At 36.1% G+C, this 10,671-nt stretch overlaps 2 protein-coding genes across 2 annotated transcripts; one reads left to right on the forward strand and one right to left on the reverse strand.

Moving 5' to 3' along the window:
* The first annotated feature begins 3,916 nt into the window (after nucleotides 1-3,916).
* Nucleotides 3,917-8,368, forward strand: LOC135119462 (uncharacterized). The gene is made up of 28 exons (XM_064043879.1): nucleotides 3,917-3,962; nucleotides 4,022-4,081; nucleotides 4,140-4,221; nucleotides 4,277-4,330; nucleotides 4,406-4,514; nucleotides 4,765-4,813; nucleotides 4,912-5,021; nucleotides 5,221-5,272; nucleotides 5,328-5,483; nucleotides 5,541-5,569; nucleotides 5,625-5,683; nucleotides 5,741-5,854; nucleotides 5,909-5,981; nucleotides 6,044-6,163; nucleotides 6,223-6,277; nucleotides 6,330-6,472; nucleotides 6,522-6,653; nucleotides 6,714-6,742; nucleotides 6,805-6,895; nucleotides 6,950-7,089; nucleotides 7,139-7,225; nucleotides 7,278-7,379; nucleotides 7,435-7,589; nucleotides 7,652-7,696; nucleotides 7,745-7,830; nucleotides 7,886-7,917; nucleotides 7,975-8,075; nucleotides 8,126-8,368. The coding sequence occupies exons 7-28, from the start codon at nucleotides 4,979-4,981 to the stop codon at nucleotides 8,316-8,318; spliced, it is 2,037 nt and encodes a 678-aa protein (XP_063899949.1). The 5' UTR covers nucleotides 3,917-3,962; nucleotides 4,022-4,081; nucleotides 4,140-4,221; nucleotides 4,277-4,330; nucleotides 4,406-4,514; nucleotides 4,765-4,813; nucleotides 4,912-4,978; the 3' UTR covers nucleotides 8,319-8,368.
* A 629-nt stretch (nucleotides 8,369-8,997) lies between these two features.
* LOC135119492 (prefoldin subunit 2-like) lies at nucleotides 8,998-9,637 on the reverse strand. Its single transcript, XM_064043903.1, has 3 exons — nucleotides 9,485-9,637; nucleotides 9,245-9,368; nucleotides 8,998-9,172 (listed from the first exon to the last, which is right to left on the reverse strand). Exons 1-3 carry the CDS (start codon nucleotides 9,598-9,600, stop codon nucleotides 9,044-9,046), a joined length of 369 nt encoding a protein of 122 aa, XP_063899973.1. The 5' UTR covers nucleotides 9,601-9,637; the 3' UTR covers nucleotides 8,998-9,043.
* Nucleotides 9,638-10,671: the final 1,034 nt, after the last annotated feature.

Here is a 10,671-nt window from a genome sequence, read left to right on the forward strand (position 1 = left end):
ATTTATCCTCTGTAGTTTGCAGTGTGGCCGCCATCACAGTTTGCACATCTTTGGTTTTCATATTTTCTTTAGGGTATATCTTCGTGGCATGATCTTAACAGCATTAAACATATTTGTAACCAGAGGAACAAATTTTTTTCGTTATATCTGAATAACTGACATCTAAAGCATTGCCAATCCTCCCATTATACCAAAAGGTACCGCAGAGACTGTAATGTAGCCTATAACTCTTACGCTGTATATACTTTTTTCAGTTTAAGGTAATTTAATAGGGACCAAATGTAATACTCGGTACTAAACCCTTCTAATTTTAAGCCCTTTGCCCTCATGATTAACCCGCTTAATTATTTTTAACATTGCCCACTTGTGAACTTGGCCAGCTGCAGGAAAGCTTGAGTTTCGTTAATTCTTTTTATGGTCGGGTGTCCCCCTTATTGTTCTTCTCCTTTTTCTCGTTCTTGTTGGTCTTGTTCAGGTTCAGGTTCCGACTCTTTTGTTTTATTCTGTAATTATAAAAATATTCAAATAAACATAATTTTACTAATTATTTACACTTATTTCTAGTTGCGCAAGTCCTTCCATCGTCGAAGCAATTTCCTGTGGGGTTGTTACACCAAAGGCAGTGGAGTTCTAAATTGTCATAGCGTCGCATTTTGGTGGTGCAGAAGGTGGAACCTTTGAATTTTTAGCTCTTGTTTGATATATTCGGCGTCTAGATCAGTAAAGACTACGCAAAACAACTTTATCTCTTTTTTCAAAAGGTTACTGGTAAGTATAAAATTTTATAACCATGGGCGTCAAGTAGAGCTGTAAGTTTTCTTAAGTCGTTTTCAAAAGGTACCGTAATTTTTATCCCATGTATTGCATCTTTAGCGGGGTTAATAGATATATTTTTAGCTTTGTACTGTGAGGTGCAAATTTTTTATTTTTATTTTTTTTAAACTGATTTATTATGACAATAATTTGGGGAATTTGAAGGTTTTTATCAATAACACTATTAACATTGCTATCAATACTACTGTGATTATTACCACTGTTATTATCTTTATATTTATTACTATTATTATTATAATTTTTGTTATTATATTACTATTATTATTGAGCCTATTATAATTACTACTATTACCATTACTATTACTATTATCAATATTATTATCACTGTTTTTATTATTAACATTGTTAGTACTTGTACTACTATATGAAGTACTAGTTGAACTATTAGTCCTGTTTTTCTTACTTTTAATAGTGTTCATGCTCAAATTTTTAAGATATCCATCGGTATGCTTTGAGCTTACAGTATGTTCATTATTAAATAGTACCTTAAGAGAAAAAAATATTTCCTATTGAATGCTCTAAGACTGATTGCTTTCCCTTTCATTTTTTAGGAGCACTAGCCTCGAAAGGCCTTTATTTCTTAGTTCTTCAATAAATTTTGCAGAATATAATTTTGGTGCAGAGCTTTGATGGTAGCTAGCAAATTAGCTACTATACCCTGAGAGCTGTCCCTTTTCATAACTCAAAAAAAATTGTTGTTTGATATATTACACCGTTCCTATTAAGGAGAAGGTTTCGACCCGTTTACTCCTTCTATTACTGCGTCGAAGCCTCCAAATAAAAAAAAGAGTGAAAGGAAAAAGTAAAAAAGAGGAATTTTTTTTTTCCACTTCTCTCTCTCTTCCTCCTTTTGTTTTCTTTTTGGAAGCGGAAAAACAAATATAATTTGTATATACGTACAAAAGTTAAACAATATTAGACCAAAAGTAACGAAGAACGAGAAGTTCTCTTAGCTTATCGGTCATAGAAATAATCAGTAACATCGACGCTGAGGATCTTTATCTTCGCGACAAGATTACAAAGTTTTCTCCTAGTAGTGCTGTTTTTCTGCTTTCCGTTTGCTTTAAAGCTTATAAATCACTAATTTCTTACAGGATACCACATAGTAAAATATACTAAATTCAAAAAACAAAATTTTCTAACTTTATTAACAAATTAAGCTTGTTCGTCCTGTTATTATTTTTATTCTACTATATGTTAAAGCCTACTTGTGAATAAATTCACGTTTTATGGGCCATTTCAATGGTTCTAAGCATATCATACCTAAAAAGTCCGCCTTTTTTATATAGTTTGTCATTTCAAAAAAATTAAATTGATTATATTTTTTTTAAACAAAGAGGTTCCATAATTTTAAATTTTACTCTGTTTTGGTCTATAAGAAAAATGATGACTTTAAATTTTTTCCTTATAAGCCTAAGAAATAGGGTAATACGATATAAGTCACAAATTCTAAACCATATTAATAAGTCAAAAAAAACGAGGCTAAGCAGAATTTGGTATTTAACGTTATTAACATTGTTGTAAGAAAGTTTTTCAAAACCAAGTTTGTTATAACGTCCTTAATTCCAAATCATTAAAAGGAAACAAGTTGTTGACTCTAATGTGCAGCCGTGACTTTAGTTTGTAAAGGGCTTACGTAATATAAAAATAGATAGAGGAGGTTATTTTTAGGGTTTCTTTTTTCACTGACATGCTATGGTCTGTCTTTCAAATATTTACTGAAGCCCTTTTTTCCTAAAAGCTTTAGGTGATGCTCGGTGTTTTCGAGCGCAGATTACCTAGTTGGGGTATGCGACAGGTAATTGAGGTTGCTAGTGTTACATTCCGTACGGGCCCTGACCGTAGCCATCCGGTCTAATCAAGGTGCTCCCGACTACAAGAGCTGAGGCTCTTTGGAGCTATTGGTCAGCCTTTCTGCTAGCCAAGCTTCCTCCATGACTGAGTGGCTTAGTTTAGTATGACTTCTTTGCAATTTGTAAAGCTTTTTGGTTATTCTCTTAGGCTAGGTTAAGACCTATTTGTTATAGGATGACAAAATTTACCTTCTATTTAAGTGAATCGCATAGAATCGTTTAGGTAAATATTCTATTTTAAAAAAATTTGTAGTTTAGAGGGGAATTCATTCAGTAATGTAAATACTGAAGACAGCTTATATAACCCAGATAAGTATAATTAATGGTTCCTTTGAGGATGCCGCTTTAGTCAGTTTGACTTTTCAAATTTTAGTAGTTTAATCACTATTACTACTATCTGGTTATTTAACTATTAAGCACTTTGTTGACTTACTCAATTATAACTTTACATCCAAAAAAACGAAAAAAAGAATTGAGACTGTATATCTGTAATACCTCTTTGTTTATCAAAAATCTTTTATGGCCCCTTTGACACAGCAATTTTTTAAGTTTATTCCGCATACTTAAGTTCTCTGCGGAGGTTTAAAAAAAAAAAAATTAACCATGACAAAAAGCAACTGTAATGATAAAAGGTGTTTTTATTAACCTCCAACCTAAAATAATTATGAACAAAGTTCTTAGCATATTTACGTATGCTTTGGTCAATAGAACTGCAAGTATGTCAGATAATCTCAGAGCAATTTACTTTTTTGCAAAGAGGTAGACTTTTCTCCATAACTTTGTTATAAAGATTTGCTGGGTCGGTAATTTAAGTTAGAGACGTTATTTGTTTATATTGCAAATTCTTAGCAAGAAATAGTTTTTTTTTTTATATTATAGTACCCTTACATTTTGTCATATAAGACATTTTTAATAAATAGGTTTTTAAAAAAAAATAATAAAGCGCAGATCAATTATTCCAACGTTTACTATACTATATTTTATTTTCCTATGCTAGCGCTTTGTATCTCTTGCTTTTTCAACCGAGCCTTTTTTATTACACTTATATTCTCGGTGTCGTCAACTGAAAAATTGCTAAACCCTAGAGCAACTTTAAAAGTAAACCTCCCGAAGAACCCTGCATGGCCTTTATAGCTTAAGCTGATTTTTACTTAACCGTGGTTTTAGTTTTTCAATGTTAAAGTTTTAAATGAGAGATTTACAAAGTAAAGAGAATAAAAGTTCACACTGTTCTTCTGCTACCATTTTAAATTCAAAGCAAGATAGTGCAATTAAGTTGTTTTCTTTATTGTTATAGCATCAGCCTCTTTTATTATAGAACGGTTATGATATAGAGAATATGAAAGAAAACTTGCTAGCGATGAAAGCGACGATCCTCTTAGTGTTTGGATTTGGTCGATTAGTTTTTTAAAATACTTTATAACGTTTAATCTTCGATAATTTTTTTTTTAGCTACCTCAATTACTTAGAAAACTGCGAAGATTCTGCTTATAACTTTTTACTTGTTTTAAAACGTTGTATAACAGAATATAAAGTTTCTTTTTTAGCTTCTTACAGAGCGTAATAAATAAACTGCTTACGTTTTCTAGTTTTCGGATCAATACAGAAACGACATTCGCTTTATAAAATTATGGTTTCGCTATGTTAGTTGTCCTGCCTATTCCCTTTTTTAATTATTTTTATTTTATTATTTACTTCTTGTTTATTTTTTAATTTAGGCTGAAGTGTCGGGTGATATACCTTCTATCTACGAAGAGATACTTCAGTTAAAAATCGCATCGAAGTTGGCTTTTTTTTATGAGCACTTTGGAGCCTTGTTTGAAAAAAGTACTAACGTGGACTACAGCATATACTGCGTTTAGTGTTGTTTACCATTTAATAATAATTGAATCTATTGTTTGATCTTGTTATTTTTTTCAAGTAAACTTTATCGGTCTTTATCCCTTTAACACCATTTAGGCTGTCTACTTTCAATAGTAGTAGCTGAATTTTTAAATATTAGTTTGTGTTCGTAGAACGAAAGTTAAAATTCTAATAATATTTAGTAAAAAATTGAAGTAACTTTAACATTTATTAGCGGGTTTACTTCAAAAGGCTGAACAATGCTTTCTTATTGGAATAGAAAGGTTCATTTATTTATTTATTATATATATAAACTTATAAGGGACTGACTTTTTAATTATAAGTTCGTGTTATTTTTAATTAATTAAAAAGTAATATTTAGACAAGCAAAACCGTTAGATCGTTTAAAAAAGCATTTTTTTGAATTTGAGAAACGGCATAAACAAACCATGCGTCGACCTTTAAGTGTTCTAAAAGATTCTTCATTAAAAGGTGCAGTCACTTTATAAAGAAGATTTTTTTATTCTATTTAGTTCGGGATTTACATTCAGTATAATTTAATAAAAGTGTGCCAAAATTAAGATTTGTTGTTAAACAAGTTTGTTCAGTAAAACTAGTTTTATTACCCTATAAAGTAGTCTATTACAGTTTTCTCGTTTACTATAAAAGCTATTTAAAATTTTATTTGCAGAGGAAAAAGTCCAAGACAACGGGGGCCCCGTTAAGGAATCTTGCAAGGAACGGTACTCTATCAAACTTTGTATTTAGTTGTTTGCGCGAACACGTGTTAAATCGTAGCAAAGAGACTCTTTCTCTACTTCAAACGAGGGCTCTTCCGACGGGGGGGGTCGAAAGAGTTCGCTACGCCGTGCATTTATTGAGCCCCAAAGGCGACATCGAACTTTCTCCAGAGGAACTTCGGGCCCTGCAGCCTAAGTATTCTTACTTAATAATGTGAGAACTATTATTATTATTATTGATACCACGACTCTTACCGCTTTGCTTTTTCAGAAGAGAAAGTACGGAAATCCTCAAAGAAGGTATTGTTCACCTTGGTTAGATAGCGGGCAAAGCCAACTCATATTAAATAAAAAGACTTAATTAGCGCGGAGGCTCGTGTAACTCTGCCAGAAAGCCCGACGAGTGACCATAAAGTGCGGCACATTCCGTGACTTATGGTATAAAAAGAACTGTCTCTTTACTGCGAGCAGAGTCTCGAAGTAGACGGCTTTAAGGACTTCACTGCAACCTTCAAAGCTGAAATATTGTCGCGCTCGTCCAGAAACTCGGAAGTGCTGGAGCCGCCGAGTACCAGCTCGCCCACCGTATTCTATTGATAATGTGTATTGTTGTCTACTGGAGCGGCTTACCCCCGGAAGGTGCACACGCAGAAGGCTATTAGCGACGTCATGGCCATGTTCAACGCCCCCTTGCCCTTCGAGCACGTGCATGGTTTACTTCTGCTTAGACACCCTTTGTTCTTGGTCATGGCTACTCCACTTGTGGGCTCGCAGAGGCCGTCCCCGTGGTAACACCAGATGCCGTCAGCGTCCTTTTCTCTAAAGGCTGCAGCGCTTTCCCCGTCCCGCAAGACATGAATCGTACTAAAGATCCATTGGCTCCTTTCGAAGATAGTATTCCTTATTAGCGCTTTACTCTTTATTTTTAACATTCGTCTATGTGTGCTTTGAAGGTCACCCCAAGCAAAAGCTGACTAACGCAGACATCCTAAAAGCCATGGAAGAAAAGTATCCTCTGTTTCCACTATAATCCTTCTTCTAACCGTCAACCAATACATAGGCCTCCTGTTTCTCATGAGACAGTACCATTCACTATATACGTAGACGGTGAGAAGGAGCTGTGCTTGGAGGACACGCCCGACGAGACTCCGCTGCCCAGCACATTGTTGCCCTTGTCTGTTCGTACAGACCAGGATAATAAAAGTACTTCCTGGGACTCTGGAAACGATATATTGGTACTTTTTATGCTTAGCTGAACCACAGGCCTTCAATACTACGCAGACGCCCGCTGCTGCCCTCGTCAGCTTAAATGGTCGCTCGAAGCTGTCACCGATACCGGAAACAAGCCCTGAGGAGGTCAAGCACGTAGCCCCGGCGCCATCAGGTTTACTTGAAAGTTTATTGGTTATGATAAAGAGAGTAAGTACGAATATATGCTTTTTAGACATTGAAGGGCTGTGCCCTGCATTAAAGGTTCTTTTTTTTTTTTTTTTTTTAGCAAATGCCACCCAATCGCTTCGACTTTACATTGTCAGGCGGCCAAGTCAGCGGCCCTCACTCACCCAAACTACTATTCTAGCGACTCTTGGCTGCCTACTATATGCGCTGGCTCTCAACTCGAACTTGGTGCCATTAATTAATAGCTGTCGGGCGTTTGTTGCTCTTTACTGCATCGGCCAGGGACGGGTCTGTATGACGTCCAAGAAGAGTTTGGAGATGGAAAGAGGATATACATGGTGGTCCACATGGCCGTTTACGACTCTCTACTAATCACTGACGAGGTGGACATTTCTGACGACCATGATGTGCTCACAATGAAGGTTTCTCTCCTCCTTGGATTCTGGTGCGATTTCTGTGGATTTCCCTTAGATAGCTCCTCACTCCGATGTCTGGGAGTTCTACATTGCCTGTGAGTTCCAGCGGAGGATCAGGAATCTTCGAGAGCCGGCCACTCTAGTATGCTGGAAAATCCGCACTAGACCCATTCCTCATTCTTGGTTGCGCACAGAATGTACACCAAAGTCGGGTGGCAGCCGCCCACAGCGTCACTGTTTTTAAGGATGCCAGTGTCACTTTACTTAAGTATCTTCCTCACCAGGACTCTTTGTTGGTACGGATCATTAGTTTTGTAGCAAATCTATTAACGTAACAATACATCTATAAAGGATGTGCTTCTGGCTTACCAGTGCGAAAATAAATTTATGGACGAAAGTCTCGTTATTTTTTACGCAATCGAACTTTTGGGTATTTTAGAAGATCTTCGAGACTGCAATATTTTTCATGGCGCTGTTTGCCCTGAAAATCTTCTTTTGAGATCTGGGTTTTGATGTTAACACTGTTTAGCTGTAAGGAGTGTGATGCTTTTTTTTCGTCTCATTTTAGTAAAGCTCCCACCGGCAAATGGTTCAAGGACGGCTCCAATGGATGGTGCGCTTCTGTTTACTTATTATGTATGTTTACTAAGGTTTGGCTCAGGAGGGATCACGGACTCGTTATTATAAACTTTGAAAAGAGTTCAGATTTACAGTTGGGTTCAAGTGCGACTTCGTTGGAGAAATGCGGTTAACATTTTCTTTGGAGTTGGTTATAGCTCCCTTTACTAATTTTTTTCTTTAGAAAAAGCGCTTGCAGAACCGCAATTGCAAAATGTTTGATGACTATTATTAATATTTCTTCTCCCTCCTTTTATTATTACCAACGGATAGAACGATTCTCTCGGATTATTAAGTGTCTTATATTATTTACTATACATGAAACCCTTTGAAATTCCATCAGGCAACGAAAATTTTATTGCTCCTCTTGAAAAGTTCTTGTTTGCAGGAACCTGTTTACTTTTTTCTGAGTCTCCTTTATTAGTTCAAGGAAACTTCATTTTGATCTCTGGAGTAAACTTTTCGAAGAAATTTTGCAGGATCCTAATTCGCCTGACGGGAGAACATTTCATAAGCATAAAGTATTTCTGGAAAGTTTTCTAGAAGCAGATGAAGAATTGAACTCTTTGCTACGCTCATCCTTGCGAAAACAGACGATTATGGCTTATAATTGTTAAGAGAGCACTTAGCTGTAATAGAACCTTGACCCCCTTTTTTTAGGCATGTAATTACAGAATACAGTAATAAAGTTCGAATGCCTTCAATCCCAAATTATTCTAATTGTAAACTATTCCGCAACGCGAAAAATATTTGACTCCTTGCGTAGATTATATGTTGTGCAACACAAACGTTCTCTTCCGGATCGTCTGCTTCTCATACTTACCGAAATAAAAATTTTTATGCCTGCAAGTGTTGCGTGAACCGCAGAGGCAGGGGATCCTGCGTGCCACTATGGCTAACTGTAAACGTTTTTTGGTGGCTCTTTCTTTTTTAATACATGCACTTCACTTTTAAACAAAACTATAAGTAATTGCTTAACTACTAACTTTGGTGAAGCTTTTAACCATTTAATTTTAAGTTATAAAAAAGCTTCCAGTCTTGATTATACAGTTTTATAAAAAAAGTACTCCCTGTAATGAAAAGATTCTCGTTAAGATATGTAAAAGACCTAATCATACAATTTACATAAAACTCATAAACGGCTTTTAATTTATATTTCTAAAACAAAAAGTAAATTGGCGAAAATTGAAATCAAAGTTCCACGTAAATACTTTAAAAAGTGCTACCGGCGATATCGTTTAATAGAGAGCTAATTAGCTTTGAAATTATTTATTCTTTCCACACAAAATCTTTACAGTTGAAATTATCAGCGAAGAATATACTATTAAGGGCAACGATAACTTCAAACAACTTGCCTTGGCCTTGCTAAATATTCTTCTTGGGTCATTATGTTATACTTCTGCTTGTACTCGGATATATCAATGATAATTTTATTTAGTTCTTCTTGTAACTCTCCAATAATTTTGCACAACTAAAATATTAAGTTGCATACAAAAATATATGCAAGTAGTAGAAGGGTTATGTACATAAATAAGGGACTTACATTACTCTCATTTTGTTTAACAGCTGGAAACACTTCTTTAACAGTTCTCTCGATTAAAACACCCCCTATCAGTCGAAAGCATTTACGAGAATCTGGCGTTTTTTCCAAAGTCTCAAGTACTAACCTGTTAAGAATATTATTAAAACCTTATAAACACTATTTAATTCTTTTTTGTTGTTCAGCGGACAGCAATAGGGCAAGTTAAATACAATATAGGTTTTGACAGAGCAAATAAGATACTCATGCTCAGCTCGTTCAGCCTCAAGTTCAGCTAGTTTAGAACTTAATTGCGTTTGCTGGTTGCACATTGCCTGGAAGCGTTCTACTATTTCGCGTTGGTCCAATTTTTCCGTCATTTACTATAAGGACTAGTACTACAAAGACAAGTAAAAATAATGCTTCCCGGGTGTGCAACGAAATTTTTATTTTAGGTTGGTAGCGTTTTATAGTATGCGACTATAATTAGTGGATGCCCCCCTCCTTCGAGGAATTTTCTTACAAACAGTGTTTTCTAGCGCTCGATCGGGTCACAACCTTTCAATATTAAGCTTTTAAACAATATAATTTTTTGTAATTAAACTATATATGTCCTTTGGGTTTTATTTAAACTCTGTATAACTCGTGAGTTCTCCTCGGCTTAAAAAGCTAATATCCTTACTTAAAGTGCGATGTCCTTGCTTATAGACTGTGGTTAGCAGTTCACCAGTAGTTCGCGATGTAATCGTTGCACATCGTTAGAACTCGATACCTTTATAAGTGATTTCCTCTTCATTAAGGTGGGTGTCCTCTTTTTGACGTGGTGGGAATCTAACCAGTACGTTGTGTCACACGTAGCGAGGACCCTAGTGCCGATGAGTCCGAGCCTAGACGACAAAGGCATAGGGCATGATCGACCGAATATGCAATTAATACAACCTTCACTTGATACGCAACGGAAGTCTACTTTAATTGCAAATGAAAGAAAATAGCCCTGGCTCGCTGCCTTGACCTTTACCATCACATAATTTAGGCGCGGATACCATGACAGGTTGCTTGGTTCCAGCGGCGCCTTGAAAGATAAAGCTGTATATGTTCAGGAGGTAGACTGGTGACTTCAACGGCGAATAAATTATTGAATCCACGTCGTAAAGGACGATTCGCATATGACGGTTGACTGGAAGAGGCAGACTCGTATAGAGCAACAAGAGCAGCGAATATGATAGAGAGCATTTGGGGCCCTGCTACGAAATTGCTGGCGGCAACACGCTCACTCGACCCAGCCGTTTAAGTACGACTTGAGCACGTCTTAGCTGCAAAAAATTGACAGGGTGTGCAGTTTGCATAACAGGCCTCACGCTATCTTCATTATCATCGTTGGTTAACCTGAGCTTATTTCACCGCACTCTCGCAGTTAGTAACCACGTTTCCAGTAAAGCAGGCGTTGCTAA

This window comes from Zophobas morio, unplaced genomic scaffold (genome assembly GCF_036711695.1).
Source record: "Zophobas morio isolate AGI-343-1 ecotype UQ-CSIRO unplaced genomic scaffold, CSIRO_AGI_Zmor_V1 ptg000266l, whole genome shotgun sequence".
NCBI lineage: Eukaryota > Metazoa > Arthropoda > Insecta > Coleoptera > Tenebrionidae > Zophobas > Zophobas morio.

Bases quoted from the DNA above. Each gene is read 5' to 3' on its own strand.
- LOC135119492 (XM_064043903.1), bottom strand. From the start codon at position 9,600: ATGACGGAAAAATTGGACCAACGCGAAATAGTAGAACGCTTCCAGGCA. The intron at 9,369-9,484 runs GTATCTTATTTG...TATTCTTAACAG, and splicing joins GCTGAACGAGCTGAGCATGA to GTTAGTACTTGAGACTTTGG. The intron at 9,173-9,244 runs GTAAGTCCCTTA...TTAATATTTTAG, and splicing joins TTAAACAAAATGAGAGTAAT to TTGTGCAAAATTATTGGAGA.
- LOC135119462 (XM_064043879.1), top strand. From the start codon at position 4,979: ATGCGTCGACCTTTAAGTGTTCTAAAAGATTCTTCATTAAAAG. The intron at 5,570-5,624 runs GTATTGTTCACC...TTAAATAAAAAG, and splicing joins TACGGAAATCCTCAAAGAAG to ACTTAATTAGCGCGGAGGCT. The intron at 7,918-7,974 runs GTTTGATGACTA...ACCAACGGATAG, and splicing joins CAGAACCGCAATTGCAAAAT to AACGATTCTCTCGGATTATT.